Source organism: Gracilinanus agilis, chromosome 1 (assembly GCF_016433145.1).
Source record: "Gracilinanus agilis isolate LMUSP501 chromosome 1, AgileGrace, whole genome shotgun sequence".
Classification (NCBI taxonomy): Eukaryota; Metazoa; Chordata; class Mammalia; order Didelphimorphia; family Didelphidae; genus Gracilinanus; species Gracilinanus agilis.
Window position 1 is genome coordinate 639,133,474 of NC_058130.1, and position 25,091 is coordinate 639,158,564.

Genomic DNA, 25,091 nt, shown 5'->3' on the forward strand with positions numbered 1-25,091 from the left:
TTAGAACTTTGGTTTGGATTTGATAAGGCATTGTTCATCATTAAAATAGGAAACAAAATTAAATTAAAACGCATTAATACATGATTTTATAAATGGTCATTTCCATCCTAACCTGGCAGAAATGGAAGAACACGGGCCTTGGAGTCTGAAGAGCTGGGCCTCAGACCCCATTCTTAATCTTCTGGGCTACATGATGCCCAGAAAAACCCTTAGCTTTTGGGGGCCTAAGGTTTCTGAGAAAGGGATAGAGAACTGCACCTGGAGTCAAAAACTTGGGTTTACATCTAATCTTTGACACTTACTGCAAGATCATGGACAAGGCACTTCATCACTTTGAACCTTAGTTTCCTCCACTCTAAAATGGAGATAATAATAATGCTTAATACGTACCTTAGATGACTTTTATGAGGATCAGTTGAGATCATGTATGTAAAGCATTTTGCAGACTTTAAAAACCATATAACTGTCAGTTATTATTGTAATCTGTAAACTAAAGTTTAACAGTGTTTGGATCACATATTTCTGGACCATCGAGGGGAAAGAGTTTTGTAAACTTCAAGGAACTTATTATCATATTAACAGTAACAATTATGTTGACAATGACAACAATAGCACAGACAGTTTTAATGAGACTTTGATCAGTTTTCTCAGGACTTCCCACTTCATCTTTTCTACAGGTTCAGGCAATAAGAACCTTTGCACTCTTTTTTTGAGGGTTTCAAGTAATAATAATTATGATTAACATTAAAATGCTAATCACAATTATCAAGTAATAATTATCTACTAATAATTAGCATTGACATGCTAATAATCTTTACATTAATCTGAGTATTTGAAGATTGAAGAATAGAACAGATCAGTGATGGGTAAACTAAAGCCTGAGGGCCAGATGCAGCCCCCTGAAATGTTCTATCCCACCGCGGGATATATAATCTGACGAATGTAATGAGTAGGATACAATACAATGAAACTTCGAGAGAGTTGCTTTAGAAACAGACTAACAGATGAGCATTTCCTTTCCTTTGGCCCCCTCTTTAAAAAATTTGCCCATCACTAGAATAGATGATTGAAGGTGGGCATTTTATTGATAACTCCCGCAAGCAGCCAGAGGACAGAAGAGAAGTTCTGATCTGGGAATTCTGGAAGAAGTTCTCTACACTTTCTTTGTTGTGGTCATCCTGTCACCCAGGAAGGTGTTTTGGGTTTGTTTGTTTTTTTTAAATATGTGCAGAATAGTTCTTACTTGCAAAAATGTGTTTGGCTGTCCCTAGCAGCATTTGAAAATGCATTTTATTTGACAGTATTTGGAGATCACATGGTTGTTTTTTCCTCTTCTTCACCCCTCTCCCCTCCCAACTGCTTCACCTCCCAGAATAACTTGCAGCCTGGAAATGTTTCCATATGCTAGTAGAGGTTTCTCTTGGCAATTTTCTAAAGACCAATTTTTTTCCCCTCTGAGGTTTCACTTCTATAACATTGAATCATTGGCCAAAACCATATCACTGCTCCTATATGGATACGTGATGTACTGGAGTAGCCTATTCCAGCCTAGGGTGACAATGGAATAATAGTTCCTGTATTTGATACTTGATTGGTGAATAGAATTATATTTTCATAATATTCTTGTTGAGTTAGTAGATAACAGTTATTTAACTCTGTATATAACAATTAGAGTTAATGAGAAGAGGGTTGCTAACACATTGGAATATTATTCTATAGCCTGAATCAAAACCAAGTTCAAGAAGAATAAGGTCAAGGTACTACACCAAGGAAGAGGAAGTGAGAAGAGAGTTAAGAATCAAATAGGTCCAATAAGAAGTATGCTCAAGATAGCTTTTCCACAGAGAAGGGAGAGAGGGCAATAGGATGAATTGTGCCTTGCTTCAGAAGCCAGTCATCTTCCCCCGCTTACAAGGAGCTGAGCTTGGGGAAAGTGCTGGAATTTCTTCGTGTTCTTCAGCAAGTGATAGAAGTTGAGAGAGAGACAGAGAGAGGAGAGATTGTATTTTTTTTTAGCTGTTTCCTTTAGTAGTGGTGGGTGAGAGCAGACTAATTTGGGAGCTAGTGTCAAGAGACATTAGCAGGTTTAAGTTCAAATCTTGGTTCTACTATTTACTATGTGACCTTGGACAAGTAATGTAGCTTCTTTGAGACTTAGTTTCCTTGTTTATAAAAAATATGAATTGGACTAGATGATCCCTACAAATCCTTCTATATCTAAAACTTATGATCCTACATACTTCTTGTTTGTAAATAACTGTTTGAATGTTGTACAAAGTTGTTTGCATGTGAGCTCTTCAGGAACTGTAATGAATTTTTTTTTTTTTATATCCCAAATGCCTAGCAAAGTGCCTGGCACATAGGAAATTCTTAAGAAATGTGTTTCATACTGACTGACCATGGTTACTTATTGCCATCCTTTATCATCAGTTTGCTCTTGCTTTTTTAACTCCTGCATATTTTTGGAAGAGTCTCATACTCAAGCAAGGACAGACATATATCAGATGCCTCCTATGGACAGAGCACTGCCCTAGATCATAAGAGAGATGCAAATCTTAGATAAAGTATCCTTCCTTCCCTCAACTCACATGTTAATGGGGATAGAATACCAACATAGAAAGCTATAAGGTATTATGTGATAAACTATCACTCACCAGACAAAGTTAGGTGTATGAGTATAGAAGGAAGCCATTACTGACCCCTAGGGGAATCAGTAGGAGAAATGCCTTCTAAAGCAATGGTTCCCAAACTTTTTTGGCCTACCGCCCCCTTTCCAGAAAAAATATTACTTAGCACCCTGGAAATTATTTTTTTTATTTTAATAGCAATTAATAGGAAAGATAAATGCACCTGTGGCTATCACCACTTTCCTGGATCGCTGCAGCACCCACCAGGGGGTGGTGGCACCCACTTTGGGAATCACTGTTCTAAAGGAAGTAACATTTGAATAGAACTTTAGGAGATATCTGGAGGAATTTGACAGAAGAAATAAGTGGGGAAGGGAAGATTTTCCAAGCATAAAGAACTGCCTGAAAAAGACATGATGTTATTGGAGTTCAGTGAATAGCCAGGGCAGAAAGTTATCTGCTTTGGCTATAGGAGAGAGTGACCTGCTAGGGAAGTAGGTAGAATTCTCTATTTAGATACAGTATGGACTAGAAAAAACTGGGAATTAAGGGCATCAAGAAGTTGTAGGAGCCCTTGAATGCCAGGCAGAAGAGTTCAGATTTTATTTGGTAGGCAATGAAGAAGCAGTAAAGACAGTTGAGCCCAAAAGTAAGCCTTAGAAAAATGTTTTACAAAGAAGCTACATATATAAAATATGGGAAAAGATTTAAGGAGTTAAATTTACATATGAAAAATAAGGAACAGGGAAATCACACTGGAACCTCAGACAGCCATGGCCTTTGATATATATTTACTGAATTGAATATATGCTCTTGTTGCAAATTCTTGCAAGATCTTTGGATATATCAATATATTTACAACATGTAAGAAACAGTAGATCTGTTAAGTAAGATGGCTTTAGTGATCCAGATCTATCACTAAAAATTATTTTTTCTGGCAATGATATGAAGAATGAGAGTAAGAAGATTCTAAGAAATGTTGAAAGACTGATGCAACAGTCTATGCAGGTGGCCATGAGTGCTTGTACCAGGGTAAGGGCAGGAGAAGTAGGGACACTTACAAACTAGCAATCTTTTGTAGAAGAGGACTCAACAGGACTCAGTATATGTATATGAGAGGTAAGGGGAAAGGAATAGCCAAATATAATCTCAATATTACAATCCCAGGAAAACAAGATGAATAGTGTTGCTACAAAGAAAAGAATAAAGTCCAAAGTCACAGGAGATTTATGATTAGATCAGTTTGGGGCATAGTCAGTTTGAGATGTTAGCATCACATCCAAGTGACAATGACATGGAAACTATTACCTCCTAACAATTAGAATTATCCAACTGTGAAATGGGCTGCCCTAGGAGGCCATGAGTTCCCTCTCACTGTGGGGCTTCAAGTAGATGCTAGATGATCACTTAGTATAAGGTATGTTGTAGGGGTCATCCTTTTTAGGATATGTATTTCATTAAATCACCCCCCAAAGTCCCTTCAAACTCTCAGGTTCCAATAGTCTATTACAAATGATTCCCCTTAAGCACAGTTGAAGATAAAGATCTAGAACTCAAAGGAGAAAGGTCAGGTCTAAAGATAGCAGTCTGCGAATCATCTGCATAGAAATAATAGTTGGATTCTTGAAGAGTGAATGAGATTGCCAAGCTAGAGCCTAGAGAGAGAAGAAAAGAGGACAGACTATGCATCCTCAGAGAAATGCTTCATAAAGGAATTACTCATATAAAATATGGGAAAAGATTGATTAAGCATATGAAAGATAAGGAACCTGGGAATTCTAGTGGACCTTGGGATGACAGTATTTTTTAATAAATATTTATTGAATTGAATTGTGTCATTATAACAAAATCTAATATGATCTTAGGATGCATTCATAGTATTGTGATATGCAAGAAAAAGTTTTCATTCAGTTAGCTAGCTTCAGTGATTTTTTCGTCTCTTTATATTTTACAGCGGACATCAATTTGGATATATCAAAGCCTTTGAAGGCAAACCTGAGTTTTGTCAAACTAGATCAAATAAACCATTTTTTGAAGAAGATCACAAATGCTAATGGCTCTGAGGGCAGCACGGAGACTTCAGCTCTGTCAGACACCATACTGAACAAGGATGAGCTATTAGCATCCAAATGTTCCCATGGAAAGCCGCCTATTCCTGTAGGACATGCTGATGGAGTACAAAAGGTTCCAGTTCAAGAAAACATGTGGAGAGCTGTTTCCTACTTTCAGAAAATTTCTGTCCACACTGCTCAGATAGTAGTTTCCATGGAAACTATACCCCATCCTAAGAAGCCATGCCTCTTAGCATCTTTATCAAGCCTCAGTGGAAGCCTGAACGTCAAGGCGGGACAGAGGACACCTGGTAAGTCAGTTGTGTGTGTGTGTGTGTGCGTGTGTGTGGTCTTTACTAAAGTTACATAATTTTGAGGATAATCTTATTTTAAAATTTAAGAGCATTAGTACCATGGCCAATTTCTGCTTTGGGTCTTAAATATCTAAAAGATAATTTGGGAGTAAATTACTTGGGCCCTTAGGTCCTAACTCTTACATATTGGACTTTTCAAGATCCATGTCTTGAAAGCAAATCACAAAAGTATTTTTGAAAACTCTATTCGGGGTTACTTAATTCTGAAACTTCTCTTTTCCAGTTGCCTTTTTAGGTATATGATGATATTCTTTTCATTCCATGGGAATAGTGGTTTTAGATAAGAATTGTGGTGATGACAGGTATACTAGATGAAAAATAGGACACCCCAAGTTCAGCAGACATTTTTTCTTTTAAGGTTTGTTGATGTCTTTTGTTTTTACTTCAGTCATTTCCAAATATTCTCCCTATCCCCACCCAATGATCCTTCACTTGTAACAAAGAAAGCAATTTAGCAAAACAAGTCAACACAGGCACTATGACTGGCATCTTATGGAGCAACCATTATCCCCTATCCCTTCAAGGAAAGGAAGCTTTATACTCCCTGACCTCTTAGCCAATAAGACTGGTTATTAGAATTAGACACATTTTGGCTTAATTTAGTGATTTTTTTCATTTTCTTATTCTATTCATTGTGTGTATTGTTTTACTTACTCTCACTTCATACATGCATGTCTCCCTATGTTTCTCTGAATTCCTCACTGTTTCATTATTTTTACAGTGTAATAGTATTTCATTAAGTTAATCTATCTCAGGTCATTCAGCAACTCCCCATCAATGGCCACCCACTTTGCTTCTAGTTTTTTACTACCACAAAAAGTTCAGCCATCATTTTCTCAGTTTCATATCTCTTTGCTCTCCTTAGAGTAGTTATTGAATCGCAATGGCAGAGTGAGGCCTATCACCTACCACAACATAATAGCAGAGGATTTGAAATGCCATAAAATAAATTCAATTAGAATATAGAGAGGTAAAAAATTATCTCTCATTAAAGAGCTCAGGCTTCTTCCCCAACTGCCAGGACTGAGATTTTATTCAATTTTTTTTTTCATTTCGTGAAGGGAAGGCAAAAGGGTACAAAGAGAGGGGAGGGTGAGAGGCAAAGCACAGGTGGGAAATACAGTTTTCAATCACAGAAACTTTGCTACTGTAAAAGCTTAGGGCAAAATGCCAGGAAATTCACTCTAAAATCAAAAGCAGCAAAAAGGAAGCATTTTTTTCCCATTTTACTTTCATGGAAGAATTTGGAAGCAAAGCTTTATACTTTTTGTAACATTAGATCAATTGCTGACCAAATTAAGTGGCATATTAACACTAACTGGAAGTAAGCCATATATAGCCAATTGGCACAGTACACTAAGAGATAACAAAAATGGCCTGTAGTTGAGAAATATGAATTCTAGGCCAAGAAAGGTGATTTATTTCCCTCTCATCAGAAATATTTGTGACCAAGCCAGCTAAACACAGTGCACTTTTTTTTTTATTGTTTTAAAAGTTAGAAATGAAAAATGTAAGGTTCATGGAACATGAAAGACTGTAAAATGCTGGAGGCTGAAATTCCTGATTTATCCATAAATAAATTGGAATACAGACAGGAACACTGGGCCCATTCCCACGCTTTTCTAGTTGTATCTTAATCACAGTCAGAAAAGTCCAGAAATCAAACAGTGTTAAAGAGGAGTTTAAAGATTATGTTCAGAGACCCAGGTGCTTTTTCTTTTTCCATCTTCCCTTCACTCCTATCTCCTTTGTTAAGCTTTCATATTATCAGCCATAGTGGTATGTGTCAGCAGAGAGGCTGAAAACAAAACTAAATTCATTCCTTCTTGGTGTTGTGGAAAACAAGTCAGAAGATTCATTTTATCTTTTACCTTCAGATTTTCTTCTTCTACTAGAGAAAAGATGTTAATATTCTAAGGACTCTCAAAACCTGTATTGCTATTCTATTTAGATTTCTTAATATAGCTAACTACAAAATGGAGAATGAGTCCTCTTGAACAAACTTTACAAACAGCTCTTTAACGTGTATGTGTGCCCTCACAAACATTTTAAAATAAAGTGATTACAATGTCAAAAAATGGGAAATAGCCATTTGTTATGAAGAACATTCCTGTGAGGCACTAAAGAACACCAGATTTGTTTTCTGCGTTTATTCTTTATGTTTACAGTACGCTTAGGACTTTTTTAAAGGAGAAGGAAAAAAGAAACATCCAGGAAAGAAATTATCAACTATAATTCAGTAGCAAAGATATGGTCTAATTACTACTTAAAAACAAGTTCTGGAAAATCATAATTGAGAGTTTTCACTAACTAATAGTTTTTTTTTTTAACTAAGCTGGATTTTAAAGCATTAAAATGGCATTTGACTAAAGATTCCACTGACATACAGTATTTTATAAATTAATATTTTATATTCCCAATAAAAATTATTTAAATGAAAAATTATTAGTTATACCAAAAAGGTAGTTTTGGCAAAACATTTAAAGGGAAAAAATACAGTAGCTTTATCACAAAGAAAATTTTAAGAACTTAGAATATTTTTTTAAAGATAGTTCTCCATATTTGTTTCCCAAAACTTTTATAGTTATACCTCTGTGCTCAACTGAGTTGATTTCAGATTTTTATAGTTTCAATCTAATACACAAATACTTGACTGTGTCTTTGATTTTACAGTCATATAACTGTTGTGACCATCTGCAGCAGCTGTGCTTTCCGAATTATTTGCTGAACCAAATTGAGCACAGTGACAAAAGTAGTCATCTCAGATGTACTGTTAAAACAGAAAAAGAAAAAGAAGTATTGCTTCGGTACAGTATGGCCATCTGTTGTACAGATGTTATTGTATAGAATGACTTAAGATAAAATAATTGTAGAAAATTTTCATTAAAACCTCAACAATTTGCACTTGTTTACGTGAATCTGCATAACTCCCCAATGAGACAACACACTTGGGGTTTCTTTGGTTCTCACTCGCTTTCTCTTTGATCCTTTTTGATGTGCTGACTTTAATAAACACAGTCAAAAACACTGTGCAAAAACATCATGGAAAAAACTACAAAGGAACAATTATAGCAGCAGAAACTACTCTAATCCCTTACTTACGCAAGCTATTTTTAGGGAAATATGTTTTTTTACACATTTTATGTGACAATGTTATATAAACAGTGTAAACGGCCCTTTTCCAGATGAGTTTTAATTTAGAAGCCGAAATGGATTTGTAATGCAAGAGGAATCTTGTGTGCTAAGTATTATTTAGAAAAACACAATTGAGAACGTGTTGTAAGCATGTTTCCTCACTTGTGAGAGGTACAACAAAATCTTCTGACCTTACCTAATGACTTTATTTTTCATCCTTTAAATTAACATCAGCTTTGGGAAGGGAGGGGGCTGGAAAGGAGTAGGGGGAAATAAAAGTTTGGAAGAGTAAGGGAGATATTTTTTCCTACAAGACATTTTCTTCCATTTTACCTTCTTTTTTAACCAAAACTTTAAAAAATAGTGTATGTCAGTGTTTAGTTGTATTATTTTTACCCTTATGAGCAAAATGAAATAGAATAATTGATTCTATAGCTAAATATTTTTTGCTTTCTGGAGACAACTCCACCATTCTCAACCTATTTACTGGGCTGTTTTGCAACCTCAATTCAAGGCATATGATTTTTTTCCCCTTTTTTTTGTTAACTCTCCAGGTTGTAGTGCAACAATGACTTCTAATAACCTGACTCTTATTTCTGCTAGAATACTTATAGTCTCCTCTGTGCCTTTGGTGTAGTGGCCCTAGTGGTCTGGTTTTACTTGATGTAATGATCATATTTTAAAAGTTGACTTACAGTACTGCAGAAATGCCTGTGATCATGTTATTAGTAGTAAAACTTTTGAATCTAGTTTTTAGAAAACATTACCATTATTTTCTAAACTATAGTAAGAGAATAGATAACATTTCACTTGCTGCCAATTCAATCCAAGCTGTTTTATCAACTGATATATTTTGATGATTAAAATTTTTTAAAAAACAACTTTAACAATCTGAGCCTATTTCAAGAAGACCCTGTTTAAAGAAATATCTGATTATAAATTGAGGCCTGACATGATGAGTGGTATGTTATGCTGCCAGCGTAGGAGGAAGCCTAAGGCTTATTTCCCCTTGTCCTAGGAAATTATTTTGTTAGTAAGGCAGTAATCCTTAGATTTATAGAAGTAGGTACAAGATTATGGCCAAAGCTATCATGGCCTGCTTTTCTATTTCAATTGCATATTTGAGGTGGGTAATAGCCCCAGAGATAAGAATAAAGAAAAGAAAGATGAGCAAGTCATTTGGCATGAAAGGTTTGAGCAAAGCCTGAGTATGTTCATCTGGGGTTGGATTCAAATCAGACTAGGGAAAAGATGGAACAGTCCACCGTGTGCCTGTGCAGAGGGGGCCTTTCATCCAAGCACAAAATAGTAAGTTGAGTTCTTCATAGTTAAAGAGTTGTGGTTTAAATAACTTTCACTACTCCATCCTGTTGTCCAGATGTACTTATCTTTGCATATAAACAAACAAAAAAAAATTAACCACATCATTTCTCCATTGCAGAAAAATCCTTTATTATGATAACTGAATACAGGACCAATAAAATGTAAAGGACTTAAAATTCCTTTCCTATATTGAAAAATAAAATCTGGCCATTAATTGGTGCAAGATAGAGACCAAGCTGCTCATTCCAGAGTTAACTGGACCTCTTGAGGAAACTCTGCTAAGGCTTTGTCATAGCGTTTGGATGCTGCAGAGATGCGAGTTTGCCTGAAGGGAAATAAAACATTAAATTAGATATGACTACCTAAAATAATATGTAGCAGTAACAAGCCATTTACTGCACCCAGAAGACCTCTGTTACTTTTAGAAAGAAATATCAACTCTTTCCAACACTTGAACAATAGGAAATGAATTCTTTGTCAGTAAAAGCCAGAGGACAAACTTCACATTTAAATGGCCACTGAGGATTGAGGTGGAAGTACAGCTTGTAGACAGCTATACAAATCACTAACAAACCTTAATGAATATTGGGTGTGGGCATCAGGGTCCTGTCAGTTTTGACGCTGTGTCCCAAGTAGCTTAAACCCAACACTCAAGAAAAGGTGGAGACCTCATCAGGTCTGTAACATCTGGGATTTTATTTGTCATTTTGGCATACCCTGCGAGCGCAAAAGAAAGAGTAAAAGGGGATTATCTTGACAATGAAATGAGTTACTGAATCTTGTGATAATGAAAAGCAGAAGAATTCTAATGCCTTTCTATAGTCCCTGAGGTGGAGGTGCGTTTATAGTTTTGCAGAAGTAAAATGTAGGAGGGAAGAACAGATGGCCTAGAGTCCATGAAACAAGACACCACCTAATCCCAGGACTGAGTACCACTATTAATCCTGGTCAGATTCCCTACTGTTACTTTATAACAGGGTTCAGAGTTGCTACTGATGAACTGGCATGTCTATTTTCCCCCTTAAATTACATATTACCTATGCTTTGCTGATTGAAGAAAGAAAAAACATGGTCAGGCTCAATGAGGCTGTTTATGTGGTTTCCAAAAGCTTGCTTAAGAACTGCTAAAAGTTTCCCCAAAACCAAATACATTGATGAGAGATGATCTTAAAATTTGTTCAAAGTAGTCTCCACCATAACCTTTTGTAATGTGTAGGTGTTACATTATATCGATTATGTGTTCCATTATAGAATGTGTTTATATACATATACATAAGTATGTGTATGTATATATACACATTCATATATTTGAGAGATTTTGCAACCTATGTTGCAGAGATAGTCCCATGACTATGGAAGTCATACATACATATAAACATCTCTGAAAATATTGGCATTATAGCTATAGAGACTCACTTAATTACTATAATTATATGAAATTGTGAATAGTTATACAGAACCATGGATAATAATAATCAATATTAATGATACTGCCCCTAAGCTTGTCTGTAATACAGGAAGAACCAATATGCTATAACCGGACCTTTAGTTGATCTAATTATTGACATGCTTTGCAAACTTTATAGAGGAATTACTGCTCTCCTTCAGCTTTTTGCATCTTTTGGGAATGATAATCTAAAACCTTCTTTAATAATTTAAGACAGAGAAGCAACTTCTTGATGTATTTCCTAAAAAGTCCAGTTATTATGTTGGTATGTGTTTATAAAAGTGCATACACAGATTTTTCCAGTTTTACTCCAATACATGATCTTTAGTCCCCAAATGCATTTTTTAGGGCAGCATGATTATTAGACTTTATTTGGCTATAAATGAAAGGTCTCTAAATTCATAGAACAGTAGTTATTCTGAAATAAGGGAGAATGCACTTGTTAGTTCAGACTGCTGATGTGTTTATTTCTAAAATGTGTGGGGGGAAATAGGAATTTCCTAATAAACAAACATTTGATTATCAGAACAATCTACTTCTTGTAGTATTGTGAACATGGTGTACCTGCCCAGCCTTTCGTTGAGGGAGATGAGCTCATTTCAGATAGATAACCATCTCTGACTTTTCTTCTGATTCATCACTGACCTGAACTCCATTTGAACCTTGTTAGACACAAAACAAGCAAGATTCCTGGCCCAAGCTATAAAATATAATTAAGCCCTTTTGAAATGATGTGTAAAAGAACATTGCTTTACCCCCACTCTAACCACTACCACCACCACAACCAATAAAGTTAAATCAAGCACTGCCTGTAATGGATTAAAATAATAAATGTTCCTGGATTTCAGTGTTTGAAGTACTTGAAGAAAACAGGCTCCCAGCAGCCCGGGTAGCAGAATGCAGGAGGGACATTTATTAATGACGAGTTCAAGGATTTGGCCTGTTTAAGATCATTACTTTCTGTTTACCGTGTGTTACACATCTCTTGTATTTTTACACTGCCCACATGTGTCTACATGCAATAATGAAAAGCTTTTCAGCAAAAGAATTGTTAATTATGTAAATATGGTTCTCTAGGGGAGTATGAAGCTTCTTAGGATTCTGTTCCTTTCTAATGAGAAAGACAGTGCAGTCATGCTTTGCAACTAAATTTGCCTTAGAATCTTGTCTTTACTAATCTAGTCAATTTGTTACAAACACCACTACAAGTCACCAGATTCGGCTCTCAAAGCTACACTACTTACTGGAAGAACCTTGTTATAAATTTAAAAGTCATGATGCATGGTGCTATGCTCTCCATATCCTGAAGAAAAATCAGTGCTTTGAAGTTCTCCTAGTTTACCAAAATGCAAATAAAAGAACAATTTTTTTTGAGATTTCAGTAGGTCTAAAGAATATACATAATGACTTCTGAAAATTTTACATATTGTTCTCAAATTTGAAAATCTGCAAGTTTCACTTGCTCCTGAGAAAATTAAATGCTTTGACAAGAACAATAATTACTAGTGTGAATGAATCTCAAGAAAAAAAAAAACATTTTGTTGATAAGAAAGAGCCCTACACCAAAAACAACATAGTTCTACTTTGTTCTTAAATGCCTCTTTTTTTTCTCTCTTTGAGCACTTCCTTCTTCCTTCTCTCTCTTGAGAGAGAGAGATCAATAGTATAGCTATAGCTAAAACTGTAATCCTAAGTGTCTCCTCAATTAGAAGATAAACACTTTTTTTAATTTTTATTTTTTAGAAAAATTTTCCATGGTTACATGATTCATGTTCTTACTTTCCTCCTTCACCCCCCCCCCCCCAAAACCCTCCCCGTAGCGATGCGCATTTCCACTGGTTTTAACGTGTCATTGATCAAGACCTATTTCCATATTATTGATAGTTGCATTGGTGTGGTCCTTTCGAGTCTACATCCCCAACCATGTCCTCATCAACCCATGTGTTCAAGCAGTTGTTTTTAGAAAATAAACACTTTGTAGGGGTAGGGAGATGACTTTCTTTTTGCCTTTCTTTGTAACCATAGTAGGTACCTCAATGCCTGGCACATTGTGAATATTTAATAGATGTTTGTTGACTTGAGTTGAATTGCTTTCCCTTGTTCCCTAACTTCCCAGGAATTGGTGTGGGATGGAGAAGACTCCTTACTCTAATTTCTGCCACTAACCTAATGTCTATGACATGCTGCAACAAATTTAGCTAATAGACCTACCGAGCAGAGCTAGATGTATGCATGCTTCTACTCCCAACAGCTAACAGGTAGCAGAATGCCTGCATCACTTGCTGAGAATCAAAGTCAAGTGACCATACCTGGCAGTTTCTCATTGGTCCTTTGGTTATGTTGGTGGTATATATAGCCATGAGGCCATGGAAGAGGAATCTGGAAAATAATATGAAAAAAAATGAAATTCATTCCATGTCTCTGTTGCCAGCCTGAAAAGTAAAAATGCCAAAATTAAAGATCAAACTGTTGACTATATTTTTTTAAACCCTACCACAGAGCTGGAAGGGACCTTATATCTAGACCACTTCTTTTACATGTGAGTACTCTGTGGTCCTGAGGAGGAAAGTGATTTGTCCCAAGACACACAGTTAATGACGATACAAAGAATAGAATCATGGTCTCCTCTTGCTTGACCTTTTGGACATTGCTTTCCAATGTTCCTTCAGCCATACTGACTTTTAAAGCAAATATGTGATTCAAGATCAATTTTCAAGGAAATCTGAAAATTACTTCACCGATCTTCTTATTTTCAATGTTGTTTAAGTAGTTGTATATTAATTCTTCCTTCCATGTTCATTGCAATTAAAAACATGACTAATCAAATAGCAGTTTCCTCTTATGATTCAATTAACTAAGGAAGAAAAGGTTAAGAAAATAGGACTTAACAAATGTGTGTTTATAGTTTTTCTCTTTGTTCCTACAAGTAGTCGCCATATACTTTTCAATGCACACACTCAGAACTGCCAGTCAAAATTATTTTTCTACCTAGGAATATGAGCCAATCAGGTTTTATTTTTCTAATAAACTGACACAACTGTAAAAACAGTGAGCATGGTAACAGACTAAAAAAACAACCAACCACCATCACCCTTTCTTATTTGTATTTTCACTTTTTCCAGTGTATTAGAGTTTTAAAAGCTATCACAAAAATGCCTTTTAAGGACTAAACATCAATAACTAACTTGGTGGATATTCTGTGTTTCATGAGTAATGTTCCATGGAGAGCAAGAGAAATGAGGTTGAAGGGAGCAGCTTCTCCTGTAATCCTTCAGTGCCCTTATCTGTGAAATTAAGGAGTTGACCTTAGGCAAGAATACTCATCCTTTTTCAAAGAAGTATGTGATTTTCATTTCCCTAGAGTCTTAAGATCACTGAGGTTCAGAGATAGAATGAGGTTCAGTACTTATAAGTCAGTAAAGAATTCTATAAGGTAGCAATTATGGTTAAAGAGACACTGTAGCAGCTTTAGTCTATGATACTTTCTATTAGAAATGTCCATAAGCCACAGGGTGAGAAATATGGCCAACTCTATTTTCAAGTGTGTTTTCAAAATTGATTCAAATCAGCAAACATTTATTAAATTTCTACTATGTGTCTGCTATTTAAAGGGCATACTGAATAGTCAGTGCACTCACTAGCCCTGAAACAATGAATAGTCCTAGCCTAAAGAGCCTTATGTGTGGGAGCTGAGAATTTAATACAAGTTACATCATAAGAGCACAGGAAATGTCACAGCAGAACATCATGATAAATCCAAAGTACAAGGGAAAGGGTCATGAAGGAAGTCACACGTGGGGTGTAAGCCTTGAAGGAAGAAAAAAATTTCAGCACGTGGCTCCAGAGACAAAAATGGAAATATTATCCTGAACATGAGGGACAGCATGCACCAAAACATGGACATAGGAAAGGATAGGAGGAGATTAGGGAAAGGTCCTATCAATAATATTGGACTAGAGAAAGCATGGAGGTCAGTAACATGCAAAAAGTCTGAAAAAGTAGATTAGAGAAGGTCCTTGAGTTCCTGGCAAATGAGTTAATTATGATGACCTGTTTAGGTACCTGATTAGAGTAACAACCTGGATAATATAGCTTAGACTATATTATTCTTTCTTTTGTTCAATGAATTCAAAATAACGGAGAATTACATAATCATGGAGTGGAAGTCAACTTCAAAGTCATGTGTCCAGCCAATAAGCCTTGCCAATAAGCCTTGCCAATAAGCCCTGTAATGAGTAAGAATCTCCTGTCCCCATTCCCACCAAAAGAAGCCATTCTATCTTTGGTAACTCTGATTATCAGTAATTTTTTTAAACATTGAACCAAAAGCTGCATCTCTGCAACATTCACTCACTTTTCCTAGCTCTCCCCACTAGAACAGGGCAGATCTAGTCTACTCTCTCTTTTATATGGAAGCCTTTCAAAAATATTTGAAGACCAATGACATATTCTCTAAATCTTTCCTTCTATAGGACACATCATTCTAGTTCCTTCAACTTATCCTGTCACTTCATTAGCTGGAGTCCCTTTACTACTGGACAATCACTTGTATCAGTGTCCTCCCCCAAATCTGGCACACAGAATTAAATATAATATTCTAGATGTGGTATGGCTAGGACAGAGTAGACAATAAGGGGAAGAGTCATAGAGAAAGTAGCACCTGGAGTGGGAGCTGAAAGAAGAGAAGTATTTCAGCAGGAAGAACTAGGGTTATGTTATTCCAGGTATAAAAGACTGAGTAAAGGGACAATCATCTCCCTGTTCCTAAATGCTTGCATTTAAATGTAGATGAATTTCACATTATGGTATGTAAAACCCATTTATCTTTTTCACATGTCTTTCCATCTAATCCTGTCTCCCACATTTCATCCTGGCAAAGTCATCATATGCATAAGACTTTATATTTAGTCTTATTAAATATCAACTTTTTAGATTACATACAGTGTTCAAATCCTGTCAGGATCTTTCTGGTTACTGATCCTGTCATCCATTTTGCTAAATGTGCCTCTGAGTTTTGTGTCATGTGCAAATCTGATAAACATGCCATCCATTATTTCATTCAAGACATGGATTAAAATGTCAGTCAACACAGAGCCAAAGATAAACCCCTGTAGCACTCCACTAGAGACTTTATTCCAAGTTGACACTGAGCCAGAGCTATTTATGACTTCTTTTGGGGTCTGACCCTTCAGCTAAAATTCAAATCCATCTAAGTGCATTATTATTTTGTACAGCAGTTCTCAAAGTATTTTGCAGAAATCAAGATTTTTTTTTTCAGGGGATCTACAAGGTCAAAGCTATTTTCATAATAGTATTATGATGTTATTTGCCATTTTTACTCTCATTCTTTCATGAGTGAACAGTGAAATTTTCCAGAGGCTTCATGACCTGCAAATTAAAATTTTAGTTACAAATATGAAAATTCAGTTAATATTTCATTTGCAGAATAATGTTTTTGCCATCAAACAAACAGATCTATATATGTGGCTGGACTTTGTATTTTGTCTAAATTTGTTTAGTACCAGCACCAACTAATCAATGAAGATGAACTTCTTTTAGGTGAATGTTTAGCAACAAACATAAGTAGTAACAAAATATTCATTGTTGAATTACTTTTTTGAATCTCATTTTTCCCGGAACAACTGATCAACATTTGTACTAATGGTACAAAAGCAAAAATAAATAAAACCACGGGGCATCTTAGCATGAATCAAGGCAAGTAGCATCCAAACCATGTGGTGGTCATTGTATTCTTCACTGGCTCACACTTGAAGTGTTTTTTAAAAGTGGGGTTTTTTTAAGCCAGTTTCACTTAAAAATGCCCTTCATGAAGCAACACAAATTATTAATTTTATTAAATCTTGACTCTCTAGTACACTTCTGCTACCCACCACATCTGATGTTTTCTCCAGGAGAAGCCCTCACTTGAGAAAGTGACAAGCTGAACTATTTGCTTTTTTCATGGAACACCATTTTTACTTGAAAGTATGACTGGCAAACCATGGCTATTCAGCCTTGCATATTTGGCAAACATTTTCTTGAAAATGAATGAAGTTGAGCTTGTCACTTCAAAGAAAACATCTGACCATATTTATTGCCAGTTATAATCAAAGCAAAAACTATAATTTTGGAAAATCTGTATATGCCACAATGAGCCTAACAGCTCCCCATTCCTTAAAGACTTTTTTGTGAGAGCAATGGTGATATTAACAGATATACTTTTTGGTATTGTATAAGGAAATATGTCAATTTTGGAACATTTGTACAACTCAATGAACCATTATTTTCCAAATTACCAATGCATGGTATTATAAAATTATGCATAAATAAAATATCCATTTAAAGTGTAAGATAAACCAGTGGATTTTGATATATCAGAGCATGAAAAATTTATTGTTACAATTTCAAATTCCACTTTGCAAAAGTTCTTGGTTTCAAATCTGGCCTCAGACACTTTTTAGATGTGTGACCCTGGGCAAGTCACTTAATCCCAACTGCGTAGCCCCTTACTACTCTTCTGCTTTGGAACCAATACTCAATATTTATTCTAAGACAGAAGGTAAGGATTTTTTTTAAAAAGAAAGGAAAGAAACTACCACTCGTCCAATTTTGACATAATATCCAAGAAGAATATCTATAGTTATCTGAAAAAGCTATTAAAATACTCCCTTTACCAACTACATATCTGTACCAAGGCCAGATTTTCTTAATATTCTTTAATCAAAACCACATATCAAACAGATTAAATATAGGAGACATCAGAATCTAGCTTTCTTCTATTAATTTATATATTAAAGAGATTTGCAAAAATGTAAAATGATGTAATTCTTGCTAAACTATTGTTGTTTTAGAAAATAAAATTATTTGCATTTAAAATGTTATGTTAACATAAAATGGGTTTATAATTATTTCAAGTGAATGAACACTTTAAAATGTATCCATATTAATTTTTAGTATAGCAATTCTCAATAGATATAGGCCACATAAAAGCTCTTTGGGATCCTCAATAATTTTTAAGAATGTATTGGAGTCTTGAGATCAAAAAGTCTGAGAACTGCTGGTTTAGTTCATATTTCCTCATTTCTTGTACAAGAATTAGCATGTGAAATTTTGTTTAACCACTTTGCTAAAATCAAGGCTAACTATATTACACTGACCTACCAGCTTAGTAACTATGCCCCCCCAAAAAAGAAATTAGGTTAGTCTGGCATGCTTTTTTTTTTTTTTAAGTCTGGCATATTCTCAATGAAACTATGTTGATATCATGTTCACCAGTTATCTGAAAGAGATACAAAAATAAATAAAACAGTGTGCTTGACTTTATAAATCATGTTAAGAATGTATAGAATCTGATAAATGTTTGAAACAGACAGAATCAAAGTTTTGGAAGCAAGTGAATAGATTGCTAGGCCTGGAGTCAGGAAGACTCATCTCCCTGAGTTCAAATCCAGCCTTAAACACTAGCTGTATGACCCTGGGAAAGTCATTTAACCCTCAGTTTACCTCATTTTCTATAAATATAAATTATAAATAAAAATAAATTTTCTATAAAGCTAGAGAAAGAAATAGCAAACAACTCCACCGTCTTTGTCAAGAAAACCCCAAATGGAGTCATGAAGAGTCGATCATGATGGAAATGACTAAACACCATCAACAAAGTGTTACAAAAGTTCTCAGAAGGAAGATTTCTGAAGGCCTTTCCATATGACAGTATTATTCTTTGATAGCCTTAACATTGAGAAGCCTCCATCTTTTTGTTGTTTATGTTGCATATATTAGAATAAAATAAAATAAAATTAGAATTAGAAAAAATAGAAAAAATATTATCTGGTTAGCATCTGCTGTGATGATGGACAGGAAGGAGGCATCTGGCCTTTTCACAACCTGGACTGCCCTCCCAGTTCTGATCCTGAAAACAGTATATTCTCTCTGCTTCAAGTTAGAGTATTAAACTTTCATTCCTGCATACTTCAGTTCAAGAGACATGAGCTATATGGATTTTTAAAAAAATATGCTATTTCTTTATGGCACACATAGCTTTACTTTTGAAGCATTCTGATATTTAACTCTTATGCAAATTAACTTCTGGATAGTATCTAACACATGCCTGAAGATTTTCTAGTAATCTTAGATTACTTCCAGCTGCATAAAAAAGTACCTGGATATGCCTTGCTAGCACATGTCATCATAGTATAATCTTTCTAATGATATACAGAAGCTTGATCAAAATTGCATTTTGCTCAGTCAGCATGCAGAGAATAAGAGCGTTACTAAGGATCTAAGTGGAGCCTGACAATGTCGGGTTGGCACCATTTTGTAAACATTGTCCAAAACAAGTGGTTCACATTTATTAGTCTCCTGAAGGAGTATTTTAAAAGTCATGAAACTATTTGTTCTCAAACTAAATTGTTGCACTCAATGAAAAGCATGTCAAATGCAGAAATAATCCAAACAGAGCAAGATTATTCTGTTTATCACACCCATTGATTTAGAAAATGTATTGCATATGTTGTAACAACAGGTATAATTTAATCATTAGTTTGTGAAACCTGGATTCCAAATTCTATTACAGATTTTTGAGAAAGTTAATGAAAAGATCTGGCAAAAAAGCATGTGTGGGTAGGAAGAAGTAAAGGAGGGAGTTAGTTGTTTGAACAGTTGAGATGACCCATACAGTGATCAGAAAAAAACTTCTTAGTATGTATTCATGTTCTATAATTCCACAAAGTGATTGAAAATCTTGCCATCAAACCTTTTTGTGCAAAGTTTTGGGGTATTGGGGGGGAGGATATATTTTTGTGCCTATTCCCAAGGTCAAGCATATATTAAAGAGGTCAGCTTTTTATTATCCTTACTAAAAAATATTTTGCCATAAAGAATAATGCTGTCATCTAAGAATTTATGCCCTAATTTCACTACTCAGGCCATTTTTACCCGGAGTGATTAACTACTAAAATTCAGCAAGCATTTATCAAATACCCACTATTTGCAAGGTACTGGTAATACTAAGACAAAAATGAAGCCTTAAAAGCACATTCTGGGAATGGGGATGGGAGGGAGACTTGTTCTAACATTTTTAAGACATACTAATTGGATGAGCTCCGAATATTCCCTGCAGCTCTTTGTTTGATTGCATGTGATGTTTATAAGAAGATCCATTTCATTCTAAAAAAAATTTTCATGTTTTCCAATGAAAAAAATGATAATACCTTTTTAGATCAACTTGTCATGAGGCAAGTAGTAAACAGTAAGAAAATATTAATAAATCCAACATGAGTCCCAAAGATAATTATTTTCATTATTTTTGTGCTTTTTATGGCAGAAATATGGAATACAGTTGGTGGTGCTGATGCTGGTGCTGGTGGTGGTGGTGGTGGTGGTGGTGGTTTTCAGAATTTGGGAAGATTTAAGTCTGGATGGGTAATTCATCAGTAGGGGGATTTTCCACAGATACTCCACTAAAACAAGTACCATTCCATCTGCAGTTTATCTAGTATGTGCCCTCAGAGTTTTAAGCATACTAGGTATTTCTTTGGAAAACTCAGACATGGGAAGTTTAGATATGTAAGAAGTAATCATGGTGGAATAAATTAAATATGTTATTTAAATCTTGACTTGCAAGTAAATATGTAGTTATTATAAGGAGATTGGTATTTAGTGATATCCTAACATCTTTGGTTCTGAGTATCTGGTAGTCATTATGCTACTTGTTTGAGCAACCCTCAAACCTTGAACACTGCGTTGGGATTGAGCAGGCCCATAGTTGGATAAAGAAGAAGGTATAAAAGAAGGAGAAAAAAGAGAAAGAACGAGAGGAGAAAACCCCTAAGTGTCTAAGAGTAGGGCAGGGGGACAAAACACAATAGTTCCTGCTCTCAAGGAGCTGACATTCTATTGGGGTTACAGTGTGAAAGAGAGCAGCCTGTCATAAAAAAGAATGGCTAGAGAAGAATGAAAAATAAAGGAAAAGGTTCATATATTAGAAGTGTTGATCTGTATGGACTTACCAGAGATTTAGGTCAGTTCAACAGTCATTTATTAAATACCTGTTTTGTGCCTAGGGTTGCCTGAGATCCTCCAAGGATCTCTTCACCCCTTTGGGTTTCAGTTTATTCTTTTATACAATGAAGGGAGGGGGACTAGATTTCTTCTCAGGCCTTCAGACTCTGGATTCATGATTTTCTATGATAAGAAGGCAACAATTTACAGTCTTCTAGTCCAAGGTTTCACAATTCACGATTTCAGATATTATTCTGTGTGTGTCCTCCCTACCCACATAGCCAGGGCTCTAGGCAGGCACAGGGCCCAAAGGCCCCCCGATTCCTCTTTTTATTACCTTAGAGTTTGACGTTTAAGTGAATGCCTTTTCTTTATAATTCATTTTATTCAACAACTATTTATTAAGCGTTTATTCTGTATAAAGCAGAATATAACTCTGGAGTGCCTAGCCATGGTGGAGATGAAAAGTAAAGATTGTGCAAAAAGAGCCTTGGACTCCCAAGGCACAAAGAGAGGTAGTTATAATAAGCTTTATTGTTACTGAGTGCTTTAGAGAGATGCCAAACAAAATTCTATGTGAGGTCCAAGGGAAAAGTTCACTATGGACAGTGGGAATGAGGAGAGATAACACTTATGGAGGAGGTGGCCTTTGAGCTAGGTTTTAAAGGTTAAAAATTCAGCAGTCAAAGAGGTGAGTATAGCCATTCTGAGCACAGCATGAGCAAAGGAATGGAGGCAGGAAAAGCAGATGTTCAGTCTGTCTGGGGGCCCTTGCCTCTAAAGGGGAATAATATGGCATAAGGCAGAAAAGAAAATGAGAAAAGGCAGAAATTGTGGAAGACCCTGAGTGATATGCAAAAAAGTTTGACATTTACTTGATAAGTATAACCCAGCTACATATTTGGGAACATGAATTCAGTTTCTGGCATGTTTCTTCAGTGAGAATGACAAGATATAGGAGATATAGGAACAGAGAAGTCCATTGGTCCATAAGAACTATTAGACTGATGCCTGGATGAGAGGTTACATGTGAAGACCTAGATTTGGAAGTTATCAATAAAATTGTGGTCACAAGAATGAAAAAACTGATTGAGAGAGTAACTAGGAAAGTAGAAGGCTGAGAAGCTACCCTTGGGTGTTTTAGGAGACATAAAAATATCATAAGCGAATGAGTGAGAAAATAGAAAAGTAGTTAAAATTGTAAACAAAGAATATAGAGTACACTGTGCAGAGTTCAGTCACATTGCTCCAGGATAGCAATTAGAAATGCTTCCCTCCCAAGTAGGTCACATTTTAGAAAGTCAGTCTTTGGATCCTGCTGCATTAGAAAACATGTAAATTTTTCTTTCTGAGGCCCACCAGGACTATTTCCGGGTATCTTTGTCTCCACTCCATTCTATCCAGCATTCTATCTGCTGTATTGCATACTTACTTAACTTGACCTCATTGCCTTATCTTGAACTTATGCTTCTGTATACTCTGATTACTTGCCTGCCATTAAATCACTAAAATGCATCCTAACTTCTTGCTTTCTGGATCTAGATTATCTTCTCAACATGTTGCCATATTGCAATCCCTTGGCTCTTCTGATCTTTGCTAACAAGACCTGCCTTCGTGATTTGCTATTCATAAGCAGAATGTAATAGTAATACACAAACTATCCATATCATTAAGTGTATTTTTTAGATAATTCAGGTTAAGGGTGTTGTTTTTAAAAATGATCAATAGCAAAAGGAATCAACAGAAAGAATTCAATAAATATTTGTAATTCTTTGGGCCATAAATGGTTTTGTTATCAACTGCATGAATTAATAAACATTAATTCAGCTCTTACTATTACCACCATGCATTATCTAGCCAGTGGAGATACAAAGAAAAAAGTGAAAAAAGGTAAATTATAGTCCAACCCAGGGGACAATCTGTGTGGATGCATATATACATATATATGCATATATGTATATATATATATTTTTTTAATCATTTATTTATTTATTCATTCATTCATTTATTTATTTATATCTGTAACTATACATACAGAGTGTTATTGGGGTTGAGAGAATAAAAAAAGCATTATATAGGATGTGGAACTGGAGCTATACCTTTGAAGAAAACAAAGACTTCTGATTTACAAAGGAATGGGGGGAATGTTTTCCAGGCATGAGGAGCAGTCAGTGCAAAGGTATGAAGAAGATAAAGTGCCATATATATAAGAAGAAGGCCAGTTTGTCTGGACAATAGTATATGTCTATATCTATCCATATGATAAGGTGCATTAAGTATGAAAAAGTAGATTGAAGCCAGGTTGTGGAGGGCTTTAAATGCCAAACACAAAAGTCTATTTCTGGTCCTGGAAGTAATAGGGAGACAATAGAATTTATTAAGTGGGAGAATATGGGTGGAGATGGGGGTGAGGTGACATGATCAGATTGGTGTCTTAAGAAAATTGATAGCTATGTGGAGGATAGATTAGAAAAGAGAAATGGTGAGTCCAATTAGAAGGCTGTCAAAATAGCCCAAGTGAGAAGAACTTAGGACTTGAAATAGAGTGGCATCTGTGTGAGTGGGGATGAGAGAGGAGCAATTATAAGAGAAATATGAAGATAGACATGGCAACTGGTTAGAAATATGAAGTGAGAATGATGCATTGAAATACAAAATGACCAGAAGAGTGGTGATATTCTTGACAGTAATAAGGAAGTTTTTTTAATAGTGAATTTAGAAGAAAAGAGAGTGAATTCTGTTTTGCACATATTGAATTTGAAATGCCTATGGGACATCTAGTTTACAACATGTAATGATGGGCAGTTGGTGGTATTGAGTTGGAGTTTAGGAGAGAGGCTAGGTTGGATAAAATGATCTTAGAATTATCTGCATAGAGATCACAGTTGAACATCTGGGCGTTGTTGAAATCACCAAATGAGAGAGACTAGAGAGAAAGGAAGAGAGAAACCTCAGATGGAGCCTAGAAGGCTACCTATAGTTAGTATGCAAAATGTGGATCAAGATTCAACAAAAAAGACTGAAGATTATACAAAGAGGTAGAAGAACCAGGAGAGAACGGTCAGGAAAAAGCAGAGAGTAAAGAGTATTGAAGAGAGGCGAAGAAGGGTGAGAATTAAGAAAAAGGTCACTATATTTGTCTATCAAGAGATCATAGGTAATTCTGAAGAGAGCAGTTTCAATTGAATGAGAAGGTCAGAAGCCAAATTTCATAAGATTTAGGCAATAAAGTAATTGTCTATCAAGTGTAAATATTTCAAGGAATTCATCTGATAAGGAAAGAGGGGTGTATTTAATATATCGCAGTAGCTAGAGAGAAGGTAAGCTTTAGAAAAAGTATTTTTAGGATGGGAAGATACATCTGTATATATAGGTAGAAAGGAAGGAATCAGTAGATAAGCAGAGACTGATGGTTAAAGAACTTAGGGATGAAATAGAGCCATTTTGTAGAAGATGGAAGGAATGGGATCAGGTAAATGTAGAAAGTTTGGCTTCTAAAAGGAGAAGGTCTACCTCTTAATCAGTCTGGAATAATGGGTGAGAGAATGAGAGTTGCTGTCAAAGGGTTGCAAGATGAAGAGAAAGGGAAAAGAGGATGCTCACAGTGAGTGGCTTCTGGATTTTCCATAAAATAGGAGTTGAGGTTCTCCTTGAGGAATTTGGTGAGATGGTGATATAGATTTCAGGAAAAAAGGGAGGGTTTGGAATAGCCACTATGGGTGGTAGCATGGAGAGATAGACGATCAATAACGATCCTGCTGCTATAGTACTTATGAAATTGTCTATTAATTAGGTACTTATTTTAACAATATGAATGCTGCCTTCAACGATGCCGATCACAGACTCTATTCTCTTTAGTGACTGTTTCAGGAGTTGCCATAGCTGGGGGGAAAGGGAGAGACATCAATGGGTGGAAAGACAACCTTCAGAGAGGTCAATTTCTCCAAATTAAGTTAAACTAGTTCTTGGACAACAGGTTTTTTATATACATACACACACACACACACACACATATACATGCACACACAAACACATATATAGTTGATCTATAAACCCCAGATCATCTAATTTAATACCATATGCAAAGCCATTTTTGATTTTTGATTAGTTGATAAAAAATTTCATTACTGTTATT

The 25,091-nt window shown here is 35.5% G+C and overlaps 1 protein-coding gene across 3 annotated transcripts in view; it reads left to right on the top strand.

The window, feature by feature from the left end:
• The window catches only part of VPS13B (vacuolar protein sorting 13 homolog B), a 1,074,400-nt gene that overhangs the window by 849,047 nt on the left and 200,262 nt on the right, over nucleotides 1-25,091 (top strand). For all 3 annotated transcript variants that reach the window (XM_044668639.1, XM_044668631.1, XM_044668624.1), the window contains exon 35: nucleotides 4,582-4,989. In XM_044668639.1, the coding sequence (XP_044524574.1) occupies nucleotides 4,582-4,989 (408 nt within the window). The remainder of the gene's footprint in view (nucleotides 1-4,581; nucleotides 4,990-25,091) is intronic.